Raw genomic sequence first — 24,613 nt, 5'->3', positions numbered from 1 at the left:
AACGGAGGCATGCCCAATTCTGTTGAAAGTGTGATTACCTGGTGAATCCGATGTTGTTCTACCATTACATGCCCTCAATGGATGTTTGAATGTACGGGAATTCATCTGAAGCACCAAAGGGGTCCAGAATCCTACTGACGGGATAGTAGTCTCGGGGATAGCTCAGTGTTGATCATCTTCACTGGGATTGCCTCCGTTCAGGCCATCCAAGGGCTCATATTGGCAGTTAAAGTCCCCACCGGGAATCACCAGGAAGCTGTCAGGGATAGTAGACTGAAAGGATGTTAACTCATTGAGTGTCCTTGACTCTTGGCTGCGGCTAAACGGCCTGGAGTGAACATTAATGAGAGCAATTCTGATCCTTGATGGAAAATAAAGAAGAATACATCAAATGTCCTTTGAGGGGTCTCCATCTGTTTTACTACACAGCCCAAATGTACACCAGCCCAAGTGCAAAGCCCCCCTGAGGACCTCCCCTCCCCCCCCCAATGTAGCAGCTACACTATACAATGCGTAGCCTGATTTAGAAGTGTCCCCCCTAGCCCAGGTTTCTTGGTACAGACAGACCTTGTGTTGTTCTATGAATACTCCCCATTCAGGATTATCCATCTTGGCAACTAATCCAGATACGTTCCAAGATAGTACCCGCAGCCTTGGTGGGTCCAAACGGCTATCTTTGATGGTGGGTATGGGGGATGGTGAATGTAAGGCCTCTACTGTACTCAAATCTGGCGCCTGCACAATCTCGTTGGATAATTTGAAGGTGATCGAGTTGTTGTGGCCCTGTGGTGCCTGTCAACTTCTTCCATTTTGTTGGCACACACCTTCCTGTAGGTCCCACCCCACCCACATAACGTACTCTGTTCGGGAACCTCCCCTAAGTAAAGAATTCCCCCCTGTTGCTCCCTCTGGAGATGGAATTCCTCTAGCCGATGCATTTCAGGTGCGAGTCAGTCCACTTCCTCTAAGAGCCCATATCTGTTCATTATTGGTATGTTGAAAAGTAGCTGCCTGGGTCGCTCATGATCTAAATTAACAGGTTGTTAGATCTGATTCGGCATTCCCCCCTCCCAACCATTCTGCCATCTAGTTTGCGGGGGTCTCCCTGGAGGGTAAAAGTAGCCCAGCGGTAGGGCGCTTATGACCCCCTCCTGTCTATAATCGTCCCTGCCTAAGATTGCTCGGGCAACCAATGGATTTCTGGAGTTGATCACAATGCAGTCCCCCTGTGCATCTTTTGGTCTCCAGCCCACCCAGCCAACTCTGCGTGTGAGGAGGATTTCACCTGTATCCTTGTAGAAAAATTGCCTCTGTTTGGCTAGCCAGAACATGCATTTGTTTTTTAATTCCTGATGTGATTCACTGTGCCCCCTCACAAGCTCTGGTACACCTGTTAAGACAATGACATATAGGGTTGAGCCGGGTGGAAGATTAATGCATGGCACGGCTAGCCTTTCTTTACTAGCTTCAAGGCGTCGAGCAGATCCTTCCCCCTCCCGTTGTCTGAGCTCCTGCCGTTGCCCATTTTCATCTACTGGCTGGGGGTTTAGATTAACCCAACTTACGTTTGTGAAACACTGGTTAGCTTGATTTCTGGCAGTAATAATGGTTCTTTTTCGTACAAGTGGCGAGTCAACCCCGTTAGTGCTGGGTGCAGCCTCTGCTTCCTGGCTACTGACATTCTCATTCCCCCCAGTTGTTACCCCTCGATTGCCTACCCGAGCCTCAAACAGCAATGCCAACGTATCCACTTGTGTTTCCAGCTCTCACACGTATCAGACATCAGCAGGGGGCCAGTAGTTAGGTAGGGATTGCAGTGAACCACACAAATCAAGAGGAAGAAAATGAGAAGAAAACAAAAAGGCGCTCAGTGGCGCAAATGTATGTGCTGCACGGGATTAAAGCACTGACCTCAATCCATACGATGTCTAGGTACCAGGTTCAGCCGGTTCTGAGGGCAAAGCTCATGAGGGTGGCCCAGCCCAGCCTTGTCCGGCCATGGATGGGCGCAGACGGGCATGCCCTTGGCCCGGGCTTTGCCCGGGGGCGTCCCGCGCACGCCGCGCACGTCCCTTGCTGCGGGAGCCCTGAGCACTCTTATGCGCCTCCGGGCGCAGTCGCAGGTCCAATCGTTGGCGCCTCCAGGTGCAAAGGACCCTGGGGATTGAAGTCCCCTGCTGCAAAAATGGCTGTGCGGGCAGAATCGGGCTCTAATCCATCTTTGTGGTCAGTAAGACATCAAGACAAGCCTACCTCTGAGGACTCTGGGTCCCGATGGTGAGTACCAGCCCATTACACATTACGCTCCCTTTGAGGACTCTTGGGTCCCAACAGTGAAGACCAGCCCATTACAGATTACACTCCCTTCGACGATTCTGAGTCCAAAGAATGAGAAACAGACAATTATACATTACGCTCCCTTTGAGAAATCTGAGTCCAAAGGGTGAGGACCAGGCGATTACAGATTACGGTCCGTGTGAGGACTCAGGGTCCAAAGAGTGAGGATCAGTCCATGACACATAACATTCCATTTCAGGACTCTCGGTCCCAGCAGTAAGGCCTAGCCCATTACACCTTATGTATCTTTTGAGGACTCTGTATTCCAAGAGTGAAGACTGTAGGAAGCTGGGTTTCTGTTGCAGTAACCCCCCCACTTTGTGCCAGACTACTGATGCACTTTGACTTGATGTGCCCTGGGTTCCTGCCAATCGGGTTCCCGGGGCCTTTGTTGCTTCCCTAAAACTGCATTGAAACCTAAACCCAATTGGCATCTCTGGCCACAGGTCAGTCCCTGGTAAATGGTACCACAGGTACCCATTGCACTGTGGTCCGGGAAGGCTTCTAAGGGCTGCAGCACTTATTGTGCCACCCTTAGAGGCCCTGTACCTTTACACACCCATACTGCCTTTGCAGGCTGCGTATTTTGGTGCAGAACAAAGTGAAGAGTCGCCCTGGCACACATCCCTGTGTGCCATGCCTACAACCCACTGCCCTGGCATAGATCAGTCAGCCCTCTACCTGGGTGCACAATACCAGTGGTGAGGGTACAGGTGCATGAGCCCTGTACCCCTACAGTGTCTAAGTCAATTCTTAGACATTGTAAGTGCAGTGCTGCCATTAAGAGTATATGGTGCTGGGAACTTGTCATTACGAACCCCACAGCACCATAATGGCTACACTGAAGACTGAGAAGTATGATATCAAACTTCTCAGCACATTAAAGCCACACTGATGTCAGTGTGGGATTTAATGAAAAATACACTCAGAGGGCATCTTAGAGAGGCCCCCTGAAAAACGACCAGCCTCTAGTGGGTTCCCTGACTGGTACACACCAGCCTGCCACCACGAGACATGTTTCTGGACCCCTAGGGTGGGAGCCTACGCACCCTGAGCCCAGAAACAAAGCCTTTCCTGGGCAGAGGTGTTCACACCTCCCCCAGGCCTAGAAGAGCCATCTGTGGCAGGGGAGCTTCAAAGGCCTGGCAGCCTTTATAATGTGACCCACAGCCTCTCCTGCTATCAGGAGCAGGCCCCCTTCCTGTCTCCCCTCCTTTTCGGTGGCAAGACAGGCTGGAAAAATTAGCCAGCCCAGAAGGTGTGCCCACCTCTGCCAACTTCATCCCTCAGGTGGGGGAGGCGAGGTGAAGCCCACTCTTCAGTGCCCGCCATCTTGCAGATGACAGACACTCACCAATCAGGATTAGGGATTGTACTCACTCCCCCACGTGGGGTGAGCACACCAAGGGTGTAGTCACCCTAAGGTCAGTCGACCATTGGCTACTGACCTCGAGACCCCTAAAACGCCCCCTAAATACAGTATTTAGGGGGCAGCCCTGAACCAAGAAGTCAGACAATAGACCAGAAGAAGAAAAGAAGGACCGAACAGCCGTGCCGGAGCTAACAAGAGGAGGATGCCCACTGACTTGGCCCCAGCCCTACCGGCCTGTCCCCACCTCGAACCTGCCCCAGCTAAATCCCGGTGTGTCCTGCAGCCTGCAACATCGAGAAACCCGGAGGACCTGCCTGCCTTCCATCCCAAAGACTCTGTCTCACGTGAATGCCAGATTTGTTCATCAACAGACTCCAGCTCCGCAAGGATCCGCGGGTCTGCACCACTCTGCACCTGACGCCCATGGCCCGAGTTTGAGTGGCCCAACACCAAGAGGAGGTCTCCCCGGCGATCCTGACCTGAGATCCAGTGATCCCTGACCTGCCTCAAGCCTCCAGCCGACGCCTGCAGCCTCAAACCGGAAGGTTCCCCCAACCGCGACCGGGCGGTGGTAAGAAGATCCGACCCTAAAAGGCACCCCTGCACCCGACGCCCCACGGCCTTAGGTGGCCCAGCCGACGGTGCCTAACCAACCCCTTACATCCCAACTTACTTCTCCAAGTGGTGGTCACACCCAGAAGACCTTTGTCCCGAGCCTGCAGTGTGTTTGCAAACCGGAGACTCTCCATTGAAAGCTACAGAGCACCTGATGCCAAAACAGCACTCCGCACCCGGCCTCCTATACAAAGTATATGTACTGTATCCTGAAAAGCATTGCATTATCAGTAACACTACTGTAATCAAATCAAAGTACATTTACAATTGCAATCCAAACTGTGTCACAATCTGTATATTTACTGCAAAGTACTTATCGCTTACTTGTGCCAGGCTTGCTTGGTTCTAGGAAATAAAATAACTAAAAGAATATTTTTGATACAAAACCAATTGGTCTGAGTTCAGTCTTTGAGTGTGTGACATCATTTGCTGCTGAGTGTGTACAACAAATGCTTAACACTGTCCCCTGATACTGCCTTACTGCTCGACCACGCTACCACAAATAGAGAGTGAGGTGCTATCTAACTTTACCTCTGCCTACCTTGAGGGTTCCACTGGACTCTGTGCACACCATACCTCACTTTGGTATAGTATATACAGAGCCAGCTTCCTACAAAGACCATTCCATTACACATTATGTTCCTTTTGAGGACTCAGGGGCCCAAGGGAGAGGACCAGCTGCCGGACACCACCAGCGGGAGCTTGTTCCAGCTGTCCTGTATATCACCATATTTTCTACACACCTCGGACTAAGACTGTACCAGCACTTAAACTTTGGAATATCCTCAGCAGTCGAGGTGTTCCAAAACGCAAAAAGAGGGATCCTGTCAGGCTTGTAAGGAGTGTTAAACATAACTGACAATATCCTTATCTATCCAACCATGCTGGATGAACACCACCGCCAACTCAAAGCCATGCTCCAAAGGGTCACAGACTTTGGACTCCCCCTCTATCGACAGAAGTGCTGCTTTTTTCAGTCATAGATTGAGTTCTTTGTTTATGTCTTTTCTAAAGACAGACTCCGTATTGACCCACTAAAACAGTCACACTGTGGGTGGTTCGTGCCCAACTTGGCCATCCTTTCGGAACCTCTAGGCACCTTGACAAAGGACATCGTGGTGTAGGTAGGAATTGGACATCACAAGCAAACAGGGCATACGTACGGATAAACAACACACTGCTTAGGGATGCCACAATGGAAAACTTTAACACAAGACACAACACTGAGCTCACCATGGACCCCAGCCCAGTGGGGTGGGGGGTGTTTTGACTCAACGAAAAAGAAGAAAGGCATGGAGAATGGAGAATCTTTGCATATGTGAGTCGGGTGTTAACGGATACCAAAATCCGCTGTGCCTAAATAGAGAGAAGCCTTGGCTATCTGATGGGGTTTCCGCCACCTCTACCTTTTTGGGAGAGACTTCCGAGTAGTGATGGGCCACTAGCCGCTAATACCGTTGTTCACCAGAACATTTCAGGAGCCTTTGCCGTGGATAGAACATTGGGCCATCCAGCTCCAGCACTACGACTTCACTGTGGTCTACAGACTGGGGATCAGTAACCAGGTGGGTTATTGGTCCAGGCTCCCTGAACCATCAAACGAAGAGGAGGAAAGAGGACGAACAAACGGAGCCATTGTCAGACTGGTGGTGCAGGAAGCATGTCCAAAAGCATTGATACCGGAAGAGATCCAAACAGCGAGAAGCGCGGATGTCTGCACACAGGAAGCTATACAGGTGATGAAATACCACCAATGGAAGAGATTTTTTGAAAATGCCAAGAAGTGGGATCAACCGGAAAACCTAGTCATGACACCGATCTAGAGGATCCCACACAAACTCAGTGCTTCTGAAAGTGGCCTGCTGCGAGATGGCACCTCATTGTAGTGTCCCAGATGCTGTGGGCTCAAGTCATAGAGCTCAAACACCAAGAACATGAAGGAGCCGCAAAGACAAAATCAAGACTAAGGGACAAGCAATGGTTTCCAGGGAGGGACAGTGCAGTTGGTGAGCGAGTGAGAATGTGTGACCCTTGTCAGATAACAAGTGGTGGGGTATGCCCCTGTCCAGTTATGGCAGGATAATTGTGCCAAACATCATAGACCAATATAAGCATGGACTTTGGCAGTTTCCCGGGTAGCTAGATGGCACTAGTAATGATGGCGGATACTTCCAGATATCCTGTGATTGAACTGACTCCCTCGATGGCGTTCCACAGGTGTACCTCTTGCTAGAGAAAACATCTGCGACTTTTGAGCTGCCATCCGTAATAAAAACCGACAATGGACCCGTGTTTTAAGGGCTCAAGTTGGAGTCCTTCTGAATCCGCCACAGGAACGTTACGCTGCGGTGGCCAGAGGCCAACAGAGAGGTAGAGGGATTAATAAGGACACTGAACAAAATGCTCAGGATCGACATAGACCAAGCGGAATACCTTGAGTGGTGCCAGCACCAAATCTATGAATATACAGAAGAATGTAGCACAGAACCACCCTGTGCACGCCTATCGCTTTGATGTTCCAGCAACAAACAAGGGCCAGTTTCCCTATGAGACCTACACTTCTCTGGACATCAGGCAGATACTGCAACGGTACCAGAGCACAAACTATTACGGTAGCCAAGAGCGACCAGCGAAGATACCCAGGTGCATGAAGGAGATCATGCCATTATCAGGGACTGACGCCCATGTGGAAGTTCCAGACAGCGTTCCAGTAGAGACCCTGGATCATCCAGGACTTTAAACGCAACATGGTGACCACTGGCAGAAAATAGAAGGTGTCACAAAACAACTCCTGGCTCATGAAAGTTCCACTCCATGAACCTCAACAGGACAAATTAGAGGAAGTCCCCATGGACAATCTGAGGGTGAGCTTGACTTTCTTGAGGCTGGTAACCACTCCTGAGCCACCAGTGGGTGCCCTCCCTGACAGGTTTCAACTCTGGTATCCATGGAGTCACCCGGCACCAGAGGAGAGAAGTGAAGAGTCTCAAAGGAGCAGAGATTCAATCATGCAAAGGAGTCAGCCGTACAACCTGCACCCGAATCCCTTCCAGAGTATGTGTGAGGTGTCTGTCCGGAGACCATGGTGCCATCTTCAAGAGGGTGTGCTCACTCACCACCCTGGGAGGAGATCTAGAGATCCACTGGGCTTCTACTTGCTGAGGGTCAGCGTTGCACACACCCCAAGGTTGGGCACAGCCGCAGGGTTCAATAAACAGGATATGGGCTGCTCATGGCCAATTGACAGTTACCAAGGAGTAGTGTGTTCATTGACCAGACCGGGTCTAAGGTGTGACCTATGCTGTTACAGTTTCCGGGCGGCAACCGAGTGTTAAGTAACTGGCTGCCTTTTGGAGCCTGTGTGTCTGGGCACTCTCCAGGGCAGGAAGCACTACTGTGCTGACCTCTTGTTTCACCAAGGACAGACATTCATAAATCCAGAGGTTATTGGTTGTGGTATTTCAGTTTCTCATAGGGAAGTAGAGGTGGGGGCTGCCGGCTGGCCAGGCACTGTATTGTATTTTATTGCATTGATTGCTCTTACCACATCTTGGCTCAGGCCCCTGGCCAGGCACTTTATTGTATTGATTGCTCGTACCACAGCATGCTTCAGGTCCTTGGCCAGGCACTGTATTGTATTGATTGCTCTTGTCACAGCATGCTTAAGGTCCCTGGCCAGGCTCTGTACTGTATTGTATTGTATTGTTGTGATCGCTTTTGCCACAGCATGACTCAGGTCCCTGGGCAGGTACTGTATTGCATTGATTGCTCTTACCACTGCATGCCTCAGATCCATGGCTACGCACTGTATTGTATTGGTTCCTCGTACCACAGCATGACTCAGGTCCTTCTACAGGCACTGTATTGTATTGGTTCCTCGTACCACAGCATGCCTCAGGCCCCTGGCCAGGCACTGTATTGTATTGGTTCCTCGTACCACAGCATGCCTCAGGCCCTTGGCCAGGCACTATATTGCATTGGTTCCACGTACCACTGCATGCCATAAGCCCCTGGCCAGGCACTGTATTGTATTTTATTGCATTGATTGCTCTTACCACACCTTGGCTCAGGCCCCTGGCCAGGCACTTTATTGTATTGATTGCTCGTACCACAGCATGCTTCAGGTCCTTGGCCAGGCACTGTATTATATTGGTTCCTCGTACCACAGCATGACTCAGGTCCTTGTCTAAGCACTGTATTGCATTGATTGCTCTTGTCACAGCATGCTTAAGGTCCCTGGCCAGGCTCTGTACTGTATTGTATTGTATTGTATTGTTGTGATCGCTTTTGCCACAGCATGACTCAGGCCCCTGGCCAGGCACTGTATTGCATTAATTTCTCGTACCACAGCATGCCTAAGGCCCCAGGCCCGGCACCGTATTGTATTGGTTCCTCATACCACAGCATGACTCAGCTCCTTGTCCAGGCACTGTATTGTATTGGTTTTTCGAACCACAGCATGCCTCAGGCCCCTAATCAGCCACTGTCTTGTATTGATTGCTCGTACCACAGCATGCCTCAGGCCCCTGGCCAGGCACTGTATTGTATTGGTTCCTCGTACCACAGCATGCCTCAGGCCCCTGGCCAGGCACTGTATTGTATTGATTGCTCGTACAACAGCATGCCTCAGGCCCCTGGCCAGGCACTGTATTGTATTGGTTCCTCGTACCACAGCATGCCTCAGGCCCTTGGCCAGGCACTATATTGCATTGGTTCCACGTACCACTGCATGCCATAAGCCCCTGGCCAGGCACTGTATTGTATTTTATTGCATTGATTGCTCTTACCACACCTTGGCTCAGGCCCCTGGCCAGGCACTTTATTGTATTGATTGCTCGTACCACAGCATGCTTCAGGTCCTTGGCCAGGCACTGTATTGTATTGGTTCCTCGTACCACAGCATGACTCAGGTCCTTGTCTAAGCACTGTATTGCATTGATTGCTCTTGTCACAGCATGCTTAAGGTCCCTGGCCAGGCTCTGTACTGTATTGTATTGTATTGTATTGTTGTGATCGCTTTTGCAACAGCATGACTCAGGCCCCTGGCCAGGCACTGTATTGCATTAATTTCTCGTACCACAGCATGCCTAAGGCCCCAGGCCCGGCACCGTATTGTATTGGTTCCTCATACCACAGCATGACTCAGCTCCTTGTCCAGGCACTGTATTGTATTGGTTTTTCGAACCACAGCATGCCTCAGGCCCCTAATCAGCCACTGTCTTGTATTGATTGCTCGTACCACAGCATGCCTCAGGCCCCTGGCCAGGCACTGTATTGTATTGGTTCCTCGTACCACAGCATGCCTCAGGCCCCTGGCCAGGCACTGTATTGTATTGATTGCTCGTACAACAGCATGCCTCAGGCCCCTGGCCAGGCACTGTATTGTATTGGTTCCTCGTACCACAGCATGCCTCAGGCCCTTGGCCAGGCACTATATTGCATTGGTTCCACATACCACTGCATGCCATAAGCCCCTGGCCAGGCACTGTATTGTATTTTATTGCATTGATTGCTCTTACCACACCTTGGCTCAGGCCCCTGGCCAGGCACTTTATTGTATTGATTGCTCGTACCACAGCATGCTTCAGGTCCTTGGCCAGGCACTGTATTGTATTGGTTCCTCGTACCACAGCATGACTCAGGTCCTTGTCTAAGCACTGTATTGCATTGATTGCTCTTGTCACAGCATGCTTAAGGTCCCTGGCCAGGCTCTGTACTGTATTGTATTGTATTGTATTGTTGTGATCGCTTTTGCCACAGCATGACTCAGGCCCCTGGCCAGGCACTGTATTGCATTAATTTCTCGTACCACAGCATGCCTAAGGCCCCAGGCCCGGCACCGTATTGTATTGGTTCCTCATACCACAGCATGACTCAGCTCCTTGTCCAGGCACTGTATTGTATTGGTTTTTCGAACCACAGCATGCCTCAGGCCCCTAATCAGCCACTGTCTTGTATTGATTGCTCGTACCACAGCATGCCTCAGGCCCCTGGCCAGGCACTGTATTGTATTGGTTCCTCGTACCACAGCATGCCTCAGGCCCCTGGCCAGGCACTGTATTGTATTGATTGCTCGTACAACGGCATGCCTCAGGCCCCTGGCCAGGCACTGTATTGTATTGGTTCCTCGTACCACAGCATGCCTCAGGCCCTTGGCCAGGCACTATATTGCATTGGTTCCACGTACCACTGCATGCCATAAGCCCTTGGCCAGGCACTGTAGTGCATTGATTTCTCAAGCCACAGCATGCCTCAGGCCCCTGGCCAGGCACTGTATTGTATTGGTTCCTCGTACCACGGCATGCCTCAGGCCCGTGGCCAGGCACCGTATTGATTGCTTGTACCATAGCATGTCTCAGGTCCCTGGGCAGGCACTGTATTGCACTGATTGCTCTTACCAATGCATGCCTCAGGTCCTTGGCCAGGCACTGTATTGTATTGGTTCATTGTACCACAGCATGCCCCAGGCCCCTGGCCAGGCACTGTATTGCATTGATTGTACTTACCACAGCATGCCTCGGACACCTGGCCAAGCATCGAATTGCATTGATTGCTCGTACCACAGCATGCCTCAGGTCCTTGACCAGGCACTGTATTGCATTGATTGCTCTTGCCACTGCATGCCTCAGGTCCTTGGCCAGGCACTGTATTGTAATGGTTCCTCATACCACAGTATGTCTCAGGCCCCTGGCCAGGCTCTGTATTGTATTGTATTGTTGTGATCGCTCTTGCCACACCATGACTCAGGTCCCTGGGCAGGCACTGTATTGCATTGATTGCTCTTACCACTGCATGCCTCAGATCCATGGCTAGGCACTGTATTGTATTGGTTCCTCGTACCACAGCATGACTCAGTTCCTTCTACAGGCACTGTATTGTATTGATTGCTCGTACCACAGTATGACTCAGGTCCTTATCCAGGCACTGTGTTGCATTGATTGCCTGTACCACAGCATGCCTAAGGCCACTGCCCAGGCACTGTATTGTATTGCATCGATTGCTTGTACCACAGCATGCCTAAGGCCACTGGCCAGGCACTGTATTGTACTGGTTCCTCGTATCACTGCATGCCTCAGGTCCTTGGCCAGGCACTGTATTGTATTGGTTCCTTGTACCACAGCATGCCTCAGGCCCCTGGCCAGGCACTGTATTGCATTGATTGCTCGTACCACAGCATGCCTCAAGCCCCTGGCCAGGCACTGTATTGCATTGATTGCTCGTACCACAACATGCCTCAGGTCCTTGGCCAGGCACTGTATTGTATTTGTTACTCATACCACAGCATGCCTCAGACCCCTGGCCAGGCACTGTATTGCATTGATTGCTCGTACCACGGCATGCTTCAGGTCCCTGGCCAGAAACTGTATTGTATTGAATGCTTGCACCACAGCATGCCTCAGGCCCTTGGCCAGGAACTGTATTGTATTGATTGCTCATGCCACAGCATGTCTCAGGTCCCTGGGCAGGCACTGTATTGCATTGATTGCTCTTACCACTTCATGCCTCAGGTCCATGGCCAGGCACAGTATTGTATTGTTCCTCGCACCACTGCATGCCTCAGGCCCCTGGCCAGGCACTGTATTGCATTGATTGTACTTACCACAGCATGCCTCGGACACCTGGCCAAGCATCGAATTGCATTGATTGCTCGTACCACAGCATGCCTCAGGTCCTTGGCCAGGCACTGTATTGCATTGATTGCTCTTGCCACTGCATGCCTCAGGTCCTTGGCCAGGCACTGTATTGTAATGGTTCCTCGTACCACAGTATGTCTCAGGCCCCTGGCCAGGCACTGTATTGCATTGATTGTTCGTACCACAGCATGCTTCAGGTCTCTGGGCAGGCACTATATTGCATTGATTGCTCGTACCACAGCATGCCTCCGCCCCCTGGCTAGGTATTGTATTGTATTGATTGCTTGTACCACAGCATGCCTCAGGCCCCTGGCCAGGCACTATATTGCATTGATTGCTCATACCACAGCATGCCTCAGGCCCCTGGCCAGGCACTGAATTGTATTGATTGCTTGTACCACAGCCTACCTCAGGCCCCCGGCAAGGCACTGTGTTGCATTGATTGCTTATACCACAGCACGCTTCAGGTCCCTGTCCATGCATTATATTGCATTGATTGCTCGTACCACAGCATGCCTCAGCCCCCTGGCTAGGTACTGTATTGCATTGATTGCTCATACCACAGTATGCCTCAGGCCCCTGGCCAGGCACTGTATTGCATTGATTGCTTGTACCATAGCATGCCTCAGGCCCCTGGCCAGGCATTGTATTGTATTGGTTCCTCGCACCACAGCATGTCTCAGGTCCCTGGGCAGGCACTCTATTGTGTTGATTGCTCTTACCACAGCATGCCTCAGGTCCTTGTCCGGGTACTGTATTGTATTAGTTCCTCATACCACAGCATGCCTCAAGCCCTTGGCCAGGCACTGTATTGCATTGATTGCTTGTACCACAGCATGCCTCAGGTCCTTGGCCAGGCACTGTATTGTATTGGTTCCTCGTATCACAGCATGCCTCAAGCCCCTGGCCAGGAACTGTATTGCATTGATTGCACTTACCAGAGCATGCCTCGGACACCTGGCCAAGCATCGTATTGCATTGATTGCTCGTACCACAGCATGCTTCAGGTCCCTGGCCAGGCACTATATTGCATTGATTGCTCGTACCACAGCATGCCTCAGCCCCCTTTCTAGGCACTGTATTGTATTAATTGCCTGTACCACAGGATGCCTCAGGCCCCTGGCCATGCACTGTATTGTACTGGTTCCTCGTACCACAGCATGCCTCAGGTCCTTGGCTAGTCACTATATTGCATTGATTGCTCGTACCACAGCATGCCTCATTCCCCTGGCTAAGTACTGTATTGTATTGGTTCCTTGTACCACAGTATGCCTCAGGCCCCTGGCCAGGCACTGTATTGTACTGGTTCCTCGTACCACACCATGCCTCAGGCCCCTGGCCAGGCACTGTATTGCATTGATTGCTCGTACCTCAGCATGCATCTGCCCTCCGGCTAGGTACTGTATTGTATTGATTGCTTGTACCACGGCTTTCCTCAGGCCCCTGGCCAGACACTGTATTGTACTGGTTCCTAGTACCACAGCATGCCTCAGGTCCTTGGCCAGGCACTATATTGCATTGATTGCTCGTACCACAGCATGCCTCAGGCCCCTGGCTAGGTACTTTAGTGTATTGATTGCTTGTACCACAGCAGGCCCCTGGCCAGGCACTATATTGCATTGATTGCTCATACCACAGCATGCTCATCCCCCTGGCTAGGTACTGTATTGTACTGGATCCTCATACCTCAGCATGCCTCAGGCACTGTATTGCATTGATTGCTCGTACCACAGCATGCCTCAGCCCCCTGGCTAGGTACTGTATTGTATTGATTGCTTGTACCACAGCTTGCCTCAGGCCCCTGGCCAGACACTGTATTGTACTGGTTCCTAGTACCACAGCGTGCCTCAGGCCCCTGGCCAGGCACTGTATTGCACTGGTTCCATGTACCACAGCATGCCTCTGGCCCCTGGCCAGGCACTGTATTGTATTGATTGCTTGTACCACAGCTTGCATCAGGCCCCTGGCCAGACACTCTATTGTACTGGTTCCTAGTACCACAGCATGCCTCAGGCCCCTGGCTAGGTACTGTATTGTATTGATTGCTTGTAGCACAGCATGCCTCAGGCCCCTGGCCAGGCACTGTATTGTACTGGTTCCACGTACCACAGCATGCCTCAGGCCCATGGCTAGGTACTGTATTGTATTGATTGCTTGTACCACAGCATGCCTCAGGCCCCTGGCCAGGCACTGTATTGTACTGGTTCCTCGTACCATAGCATGCCTCAGGCCCCTGGCCAGGCACTGTATTGCATTGATTGCTCGTACCACAGCATGCTTCAGGCCCCTGGCCAGGTAGTGCAGAGTGTACAGTTGGTAGTTAGTAGCCAGACGCCCTTCAATTGTACATTTCAGTCTATTCAGAGACCGACAGGTAGTGTGACGTTTACAAATGCTAAAATGCTAAAATTCATTAATTCATGTATTCTTTGTGCATTCAATAAATGATAGTTCATTAAGCACAGTTGAAGCAGACATAATGCAGACAGCCCTTCTCACGCGATTTCTTTCTGCTTTTTGTTTCCAAACAGGGGTACCCTACCTGGTCCAGTGTGAGAGCCCGCCAGGTAGTCTGCCAGGCAGATGGAAGGCGGGAGGAGGCAGTCTCGGGGTGCAGCTCCATGGATCCCACCTACATGGTGAGTGCCGCAGGCAGCAGCCGTAGTGTCACCGGTTCAAGCCCCAGCGACTGTCTGCCATGAGTGGTCGGTGGGCACCGAGCCGAAGGTGAACACAGCCATTTACACAACTCTAGTACTTGCTGAAAAAGAATAAACAAAAACAGGTATGGGGCAATGAGAAAACACTGTTTGATTGGCTAAATATCCCTTCTCCAGTTTGGCTACAATCAGGTTATTATAATGCAAAAATGTTGAAAAGAGACTCCAAACTGTCTCTGTTGGCGTAAGATACCCACAATACTTTACTTACTACGTAAAGGGCGTGAAAAGGTGCATCAAGAAAGACACTTCCCCTACTAATACCCTATTCCAAAAAATAGTATCCATAGAATAGATGTTTCTTCATATTATGACATGCGATGAAATGACAAGCGAGGAGCTGATCTACAGTGGAAGTGCAGTCCACAAGGAAGTGTTTATGAGGAAATGGAATGAGAATTGAATGATACACAACCCGGATGTTGTCATCGGAACAAGTCAAGAGCTACACTGCAGGTTCCCACACAGTGGTAAGGGTGCTCGGTAGCTTGTGAACTACATTGACGACGGCTGCTGGTGGGTCATGATATGTTTCGGCGCCACCATGAGGGTGTAACCCAGGAGCCAGTGTCTGAAGAGTAGGGTCTCAGGAATACTACGCACTCTGAAGCAGACCAGTAGCCTGGGAGTCTAGTGTGCTTAAGAACCATGATTACGAATTGACTGGAAGTAACATATCTGTTAGCACTTCTAAGGTGGGATGCAGAGTGTTAGATCTGGAGGTCTTCTTCAGGTCCCTGAAGCAAGCAGAGATCCAGCTTGTACAGAAGCTGGTGCCACGCCGCAATGGCTTATGGACAGTGACGAAGGAGCAGAAATACTGAAGCTTTGAAAAAATCAAACATATCTCCTTCGCTTTTCATATATACTAATATTTTCCCTGACATAGTTAAGATGTTTGTGATGGTGGATACACAACAAACCGAATAAACAAATCTTGTGGTCTCTGTCACAAGTAGAAGATTGAATTTCTGAGTTACAATAAAGTCAACTGATCTGGCAGCATGAGCTTCTGCCAAGTGTGCACTCAGTAGCATCCATCGTAGCAAAGAAGGTGGAGCAGCTAGTGGTGGGGGTCCGCGGAAGAGGTGTCTAAAGAGGATTTGCAAATTGCATTTTCCTGCAAGTCCTTGTGAGTTTTAACAGTTATATCTACAGAGAGTTGTTCGAAGGGAGGAAGATTGGAGAGTATCTAGGGTGCCTCGTTAGGTGTCGTAAGTACTATAGTCGAGTGATTACAATCACAATGATAGCTGAAGGCATCATTTATATTTTAAGATATAATTTGTTACAAAGGGGACAAAACATAGCGTGTTTGTAAAGCACACGTTCACCCCTTGGCCATCTGGATTGGAAGAACAGAAGAACAGAGGTTTATAGTTTCTATTATCCATGGCATTCCATTCATCCATCAGGGTAGAACGGTCTCGCTGAGTGTACCAACTAAAAAGTGAACTTCTGACCATGATGTCAATGCAGGAAGAGGCGTGGAAAATGTACTAGTGGATGCGGTACAGAGATCATGGCATTGTAGACTTTGGTAGAATCTGAGTGGCTCATTTGAGAAATATATGGACCATAGTTGTAACCAAGAGCCAGATTCCAGCCCAAACTGGAGGTCCGCAGAGATACAACATGACTGGAGAGTGGTGGATCGTGACATCTGTCGCTCAGTGAACTTCAGCTCTGTAAACCAGTCCCTTGTTGATGGCCGAGCAGTGAGCATTCGAGTAATCCAAGGTTGTAACCTAGAAACAGATACTTGTCCAAACTAGAGATCTGCAGACATGACAGGACTGGAGAGCTGTGGAACGTGGCGTGGAGTCTCCAGTCTGTAAATGAGGCCCTTGTTGATGGCCGAACAACGAGCACATGTACAATGCAGCCAGGCTCTCATGACCATCTGCTTCACGAGGGGGGGCTTGAATCGACATTTGTAAGCACAGACACCGAAGCTAAGGTGGCACTTTTTGCCAATACATTAATAAAGGTGCTGCTATCAAAGTTGTTGATTATGTAATCTTAAGACATTCTTTGACAACACAAAATGTGCTAAAAAGCAATTGGTAAAACATCTGCCTCAAAGCTGACAAGTGTGGATAGCTCCAAGAGAGGTTCCAGTAACATCGTTGGCTCAGGACAGCAGCGTGCTAAAAACCTTCGAATGAAAACTAGCCAAACACATCTTCATGGCTGTTAATCAAGGTCCGCTCTGATTGGCTATCATCTTTTTTGATGAGAGGGATGTCATTTAGATATATTTTGAACTCATTTCATCTCCCCAGCCCTGGGAAGGCAGTTTGGAGACTGAGGACTGTGCATGAGTCTAAGCATGGTGGTTCATGGTGGTCTTAGGTTCTAGGTACAAGTCTCCACTGCCCCCTACTATGTAGCACACAGCAGGAGTATCCGAGGAATGGAGTAGGCATGGTACCCTCAGGAGTACTTAGATTCAAGGACTAAGCTATAATTGTTAAGTATGTTTTTAGCACAACATGTTTGTAAATGATCTCAGGAAATATAGGGCTTTTAGGGCTACAGGAATGAAATGCTGTGATCAGGTATCTTGAATGGACCAATGATGCGGATTAGAGTCCTTTTCTTCTGACTCTGGATTCCCAGCAGGTGCATGACTATCATTAGTGCAGTCGGTGCAGTGGCACCAGGGACACAGCCTTGTTAAGGGCCCACTGTACCCTAGTAATGGATGTCTTTTATTGTGCAGTAGTGGGGTGGGGGGGGGTGTATTACAAGTCTTTTTTTGCCGGCCATAGTGCCCATTGCCCTCTTGCTACCGCACTGATTCCCAGATGGTCAGTGTTTAGTCTGTGGACTGCTCTTTGCCCATCTGACCTTGAGTCTACCTTGCTAGTCCTCATCACACACTCCCCTGTCCCTTCCTTCTCTTAGACCAGTGTTGCCTGATGCTCATTTGCTTTTGTTAACTCTTTATTCCAGTCCTTGGAACACAACTCCGCTGACACCTACGACATCATCGAACGAGAGGTTGGAATGCAGCCGTCGGCCAGCGTGCAGTCGGGACCGGTGAGTACTTGTGGTCAAGCGGGACTTGCAATGGGGACATCAGTGAAGCCACTTACAGAGCAGGGAACATGCAACGCCTTGAAAATACCAGATAAGAGCACCTTGGATGCACGGTCCACAAAAGAAAGCTGTGTCACTAAAATAACCTATGTTAGTTCTTTGAGGTGTTGACCGGAGGACGGATGGGTGGCATCAAGGGTGCTAGGGATAAGCACCGGCAGGACACTCCATTGCTTGTTTGTACTGACGTCCATGTGCGCCCAACTCCTGGTGACATCACGCCTGATTGTCATCATGCACGCGTGTTGGCACACCACATCTCTTGACAATAATTGTACTTCTGAATTTCGCTCCCCAGAATAGAGTAGTACAAGAATAGCGAGGGACGAAATATCGAAAGGTAGGCGTCAGTGATGGGGGGAATCCCGCATCTTCAGTCTCACTAATCTTCTCTTAGCCTACCTGTGTCCTTCAACAAGCCACTCTCCAGCTTTGTCATCGGATGTCTACCCATCCCTTCCTTCTTCAAACTTTGTTGAACGCGGATATGTTTTGAGCGACAAGTTCTCTTCCCCTCCTTGCAGAATTCATTGTTCTTTCCTCGTCATATACAGACCATAGAGTGAATCGCTATGTCATTCTGAACGCATCGCCTGGGTTTCGATCTTTCAATAACACTCGATCACCTCTGTGAATGTCCATGTCGGTAGCTCGAGCAGTGCTTAATTTATTTAAAAAAAAACTTACCATGACACTTCTACAAGGGTGACAATTTGGACTATTCCAGGCCACCCACAGGTGTCAGAATAGCTTGGGGCTGGTATTAGTCATTTTTGGTGTATAAATAATTATTAAACAACTGCTGCTGGGCTCATTTTAAAATTAAACAGATAGTGCCACCATGTGGTGAACTGTCCGACGTACCGGGGCTGACAATTAAGTGCTGGTGCCGAGCACCGGAAACCACTGGCTCAAATTAAGCACTGACCGAGGCACTGTTCAGCTTCGGTCTTTTTAGGCTGAGTTTGTGATTGGAATCTTAAAAAGCACCATCCTGGAGTGTCAGTAACGTGTCTCTCAGAGCTCTTCCGAACAGTGCTGTGGCTTGCAGACTTTCTGTTGTGCAATGAGGGGTGTTTCTGTAGGCTCGTAAGAAGTTGTGAAATACCCAATAAATGTTGTGTCCATGGTGTGTGGGGTCTTTGAAGTCTTGTTCAGCGTCCACATGAAGCCATCCACTTATCCGGTGGCTGGGGCGGGCCGGGGTGTGATCTTGTGGTGTCTAATGTTCGGTTCTTGCACAGAAACACCTAACTCTGACCCTCAAAAGTGTGGTCCTTTGTCTGGTTTGGTGAGAGTAGGGAGTCCATACACTGCAACATTTTCTCCAGTGGACCTGGTCAAATGCTCTGGATTCTAGTAATTCTCCACCAGTTATTCTGAGCAGGTGTCAGTGATGACTGGGATCTTCGTCCATCTGGTAAGCACCAAACACAGTCAGCACTCATTTTGGTTCACTGTTCGGCTTCTTCAGTTATTATCGGATGTACGAAACTGGATTATTTGGGGTGGGCGACTGCCTACTTTGAGGAATAATCACTTGTCAAGGTGAGCCCTTAAAGTCACTAAATTAACATGAGCTCAACCCCCTGGTATCTGTGGCACAAGGCAGACAGGCTAACTTAGAGCAATGGGAAAAATATTTTGTCCTTAACAACTAACAGGAGATGCTCAGTCTATTCATAAAGAACAAAAAGCCACTGAACGCTGTGAAAAAATGTCAAGAAACCTCTTCAAATAGTTTGCTCATCACCTAGCAGGAGTTAAGAGTCCATCAGCCCACCCTTACTGGCGGAGCTTCGTCATCTGAGACTCTAGGAGGTCAAGATCTAGGGCCACAGTATTGAGCCAACAGGCCCTGCTGGGTGCCCAGCCTGATGCTCCTGGAAAAAACTCTTGCCAAGGTGTATGTTCAAACTATATAGACTCTAGTGACATGCAGTGGTCTAGTGTAAGTGTGAGTTAAAAATGGCTACCTGGGCAAAAAATATATTTATTGAGAATTGTCCAGGTGTCATATTTAAAAAAAAACAATAGTCTTGAAAAAAATGACTATTTCCTGGCTAAGTCTAATGTGGTCGACATGTTTCAGCCGAATTGGTCAACTGACCCGGCTTTCTTCAGGACCAATATGTAGTGGAAATGAAGGCTACTGCAGGATAAACACCTTTCGTGCATAAAATCGTGAAAAACAATACTCAAAAGGAAAATACAATAATCGAATGAGACTGTGGCAATTGCCACCCTACCGGACAAGCAACCTCATGCTTGGGGGTAAGAACTATCTCTTCTTTCCCAGCTTTTTGTGGGAGAAAAGCCTCACCTCACCCGGCTGACTGCTCGGAGATGGATGCACCGCTCTGTCCGTCAGTACTTCTGGCCAGACTACGAGCTGTTTGTCAGCACCAAAAAAGGAATAGATTAAAAATGCACAAAAAAAAAATCCCTTAACATATTAGAAAAATACTACACAAATGACTGAGTAATGAAATTTTAAAGATTTAAGTAGAATTAGCACCAGAAATCGCTAAACACCAATGATACTCTATGGTCACGTTAGACCAGGACCTCCATGTAATTTCAGGCTGACTGTGATGGAGGATATATCAGATACACCAACCGGGTTTGTCCCATCCAACGGTTTTAACCTCTGACTTAGGGCATGATTTATTTTTAGGTGGTCCGGCTTTTCTAAACGGGGCGACGGAGTATATTACCCCGTCCTGGCAGAGATCCCAACTGCCAAAATATAAAAGTCAGTTAGGCCAGCAGACATTTAATGGATTGTCAGGAGCCATCGTCAAGTTGCTCTCGTTGAGATATTCGGTGAGGAGTCTTTTGCAGATGGTGACCTGTTCTGGAATCTGGAGCTGAAACACTTTTTAGAGTGGGGTGCTGGCCTGTGGCATCTGTTCTCCTTCTGAAAAATCTCGGTGTTGATACCAGTGATTTTAGCAAATTATGGGGTAAGGCCTCACATCAGTTTTTGTGTTAAAACAAGGCCCAGTGATGCATTTTGACATATATATATATTGGCACAGACGAGAACAAAGCATTGTGGTCTTAGCGAGGACCATGTGACCACTTGGACTTTAGAAAGATGAATCAACTCACCTGTGAACAAGGCGCTTGGCGCCGAAACGCGTAAGGATAAAAGGGTTGTTTTAAGCTGCCACGACAATCAAACCAAAAAAGCCTCAGTTTGACAGGGTGCCGAAGCTGTGGGCTCTGCTTTGTACGAAGGCTGGGATTTCCCGGTCTGAAAACAGCGATGGTGTTTTCACAAAGGCGAGACTGAATGGGATGCCTGGGAGCCCACTGGAGGGCTGGAAATGATATATAAAATGGCATACATTGAGGCATAGTAACGGACCCCACTGGAGGGGATAAAACATTAACTACAGCACCCAGCATGCCTCACTGGAGAGAGCATGCAAGGGGAGGAGCATAAATGAATCGCTGTGGTTCAACCCGTCATGTGCTGCCTAACTGCCCCATGATTAAGGAGCGGTGGCTTTGAAACGCGTTGGGGGAACTTTTAAAACCGGACACCAATTGCAGTCTTTTGAAATAAAATAGGTTTGTTAACCTGCACCAACGGAGTGGCGTCTTCATGCTCAGAGGCATCTTGTTGGGTGAGATTATACGCGGCGGCCTCAGCCGCGGAGGATGCACCGCCTGTCAGCAGGTCTGCAAAGGCTGTTAGCAGGTCTACGAAGGCTGGGATTTCCCGGTCTGAAAACAGCGATGGTGTTTTCACAAAGGCGAGACTGAATGGGATGCCTGGGAGCCCACTGGAGGGCTGGAAATGATATATAAAATGGCATACATTGAGGCATAGTAACGGACCCCACTGGAGGGGATAAAACATTAACTACAGCACCCAGCATGCCTCACTGGAGAGAGCATGCAAGGGGAGGAGCATAAATGAATCGCTGTGGTTCAACCCGTCATGTGCTGCCTAACTGCCCCATGATTAAGAAGCGGTGGCTTTGAAACGCGTTGGGGGAACTTTTAAAACCGGACACCAATTGCAGTCTTTTGAAATAAAATAGGTTTGTTAACCTGCACCAACGGAGTGGCGTCTTCATGCTCAGAGGCATCTTGTTGGGTGAGATTATACGCGGCGGCCTCAGCCGCGGAGGATGCACCGCCTGTCAGCAGGTCTGCAAAGGCTGTTAGCAGGTCTACGAAGGCTGGGATTTCCCGGTCTGAAAACAGCGATGGTGTTTTCACAAAGGCGAGACTGAATGGGATGCCTGGGAGCCCACTGGAGGGCTGGAAATGATATATAAAATGGCATACATTGAGGCATAGTAACGGACCCCACTGGAGGGGATAAAACATTAACTACAGCACCCAGCATGCCTCACTGGAGAGAGCATGCAAGGGGAGGAGCATAAATGAATCGCTGTGGTTCAACCCGTCATGTGCTGCCTAACTGCCCCATGATTAAGAAGCGGTGGCTTTGAAACGCGTTGGGGGAACTTTTAAAACCGGACACCAATTGCAGTCTTTTGAAATAAAATAGGTTTGTTAACCTGCACCAACGGAGTGGCGTCTTCATGCTCAGAGGCATCTTGTTGGGTGAGATTATACGCGGCGGCCTCAGCCGCGGAGGATGCACCGCCTGTCAGCAGGTCTGCAAAGGCTGTTAGCAGGTCTACGAAGGCTGGGATTTCCCGGTCTGAAAACAGCGATGGTGTTTTCACAAAGGCGAGACTGAATGGGATGCCTGGGAGCCCACTGGAGGGCTGGAAATGATATATAAAATGGCATACATTGAGGCATAGTAACGGACCCCACTGGAGGGGATAAAACATTAACTACAGCACCCAGCATGCCTCACTGGAGAGAGCATGCAAGGGGAGGAGCATAAATGAATCGCTGTGGTTCAACCCGTCATGTGCTGCCTAACTGCCCCATGATTAAGAAGCGGTGGCTTTGAAACGCGTTGGGGGAACTTTTAAAACCGGACACCAATTGCAGTCTTTTGAAATAAAATAGGTTTGTTAACCTGCACCAACGGAGTGGCGTCTTCATGCTCAGAGGCATCTTGTTGGGTGAGATTATACGCGGCGGCCTCAGCCGCGGAGGATGCACCGCCTGTCAGCAGGTCTGCAAAGGCTGTTAGCAGGTCTACGAAGGCTGGGATTTCCCGGTCTGAAAACAGCGATGGTGTTTTCACAAAGGCGAGACTGAATGGGATGCCTGGGAGCCCACTGGAGGGCTGGAAATGATATATAAAATGGCATACATTGAGGCATAGTAACGGACCCCACTGGAGGGGATAAAACATTAACTACAGCACCCAGCATGCCTCACTGGAGAGAGCATGCAAGGGGAGGAGCATAAATGAATCGCTGTGGTTCAACCCGTCATGTGCTGCCTAACTGCCCCATGATTAAGAAGCGGTGGCTTAGAAACGCGTTGGGGGAACTTTTAAAACCGGACACCAATTGCAGTCTTTTGAAATAAAATAGGTTTGTTAACCTGCACCAACGGAGTGGCGTCTTCATGCTCAGAGGCATCTTGTTGGGTGAGATTATACGCGGCGGCCTCAGCCGCGGAGGATGCACCGCCTGTCAGCAGGTCTGCAAAGGCTGTTAGCAGGTCTACGAAGGCTGGGATTTCCCGGTCTGAAAACAGCGATGGTGTTTTCACAAAGGCGAGACTGAATGGGATGCCTGGGAGCCCACTGGAGGGCTGGAAATGATATATAAAATGGCATACATTGAGGCATAGTAACGGACCCCACTGGAGGGGATAAAACATTAACTACAGCACCCAGCATGCCTCACTGGAGAGAGCATGCAAGGGGAGGAGCATAAATGAATCGCTGTGGTTCAACCCGTCATGTGCTGCCTAACTGCCCCATGATTAAGAAGCGGTGGCTTAGAAACGCGTTGGGGGAACTTTTAAAACCGGACACCAATTGCAGTCTTTTGAAATAAAATAGGTTTGTTAACCTGCACCAACGGAGTGGCGTCTTCATGCTCAGAGGCATCTTGTTGGGTGAGATTATACGCGGCGGCCTCAGCCGCGGAGGATGCACCGCCTGTCAGCAGGTCTGCAAAGGCTGTTAGCAGGTCTACGAAGGCTGGGATTTCCCGGTCTGAAAACAGCGATGGTGTTTTCACAAAGGCGAGACTGAATGGGATGCCTGGGAGCCCACTGGAGGGCTGGAAATGATATATAAAATGGCATACATTGAGGCATAGTAACGGACCCCACTGGAGGGGATAAAACATTAACTACAGCACCCAGCATGCCTCACTGGAGAGAGCATGCAAGGGGAGGAGCATAAATGAATCGCTGTGGTTCAACCCGTCATGTGCTGCCTAACTGCCCCATGATTAAGAAGCGGTGGCTTTGAAACGCGTTGGGGGAACTTTTAAAACCGGACACCAATTGCAGTCTTTTGAAATAAAATAGGTTTGTTAACCTGCACCAACGGAGTGGCGTCTTCATGCTCAGAGGCATCTTGTTGGGTGAGATTATACGCGGCGGCCTCAGCCGCGGAGGATGCACCGCCTGTCAGCAGGTCTGCAAAGGCTGTTAGCAGGTCTACGAAGGCTGGGATTTCCCGGTCTGAAAACAGCGATGGTGTTTTCACAAAGGCGAGACTGAATGGGATGCCTGGGAGCCCACTGGAGGGCTGGAAATGATATATAAAATGGCATACATTGAGGCATAGTAACGGACCCCACTGGAGGGGATAAAACATTAACTACAGCACCCAGCATGCCTCACTGGAGAGAGCATGCAAGGGGAGGAGCATAAATGAATCGCTGTGGTTCAACCCGTCATGTGCTGCCTAACTGCCCCAT

The 24,613-nt window shown here is 49.6% G+C and overlaps 1 protein-coding gene across 2 annotated transcripts in view; it reads left to right on the top strand.

The window, feature by feature from the left end:
- NFAM1 (NFAT activating protein with ITAM motif 1) overlaps positions 1-24,613 on the top strand; it is a 150,272-nt gene that overhangs the window by 67,765 nt on the left and 57,894 nt on the right. For both annotated transcript variants that reach the window (XM_085637367.1, XM_085637368.1), the window contains 2 exons: positions 14,490-14,597; positions 17,637-17,723. In XM_085637367.1, coding sequence (XP_085493493.1) covers positions 14,490-14,597; positions 17,637-17,723 — 195 coding nt within the window. The remainder of the gene's footprint in view (positions 1-14,489; positions 14,598-17,636; positions 17,724-24,613) is intronic.

The sequence above is a fragment of the Triturus cristatus genome, chromosome 12, assembly GCF_964204655.1.
Source record: "Triturus cristatus chromosome 12, aTriCri1.1, whole genome shotgun sequence".
Classification (NCBI taxonomy): Eukaryota; Metazoa; Chordata; class Amphibia; order Caudata; family Salamandridae; genus Triturus; species Triturus cristatus.
This window is presented reverse-complemented; position numbering and strand designations above follow the sequence as displayed.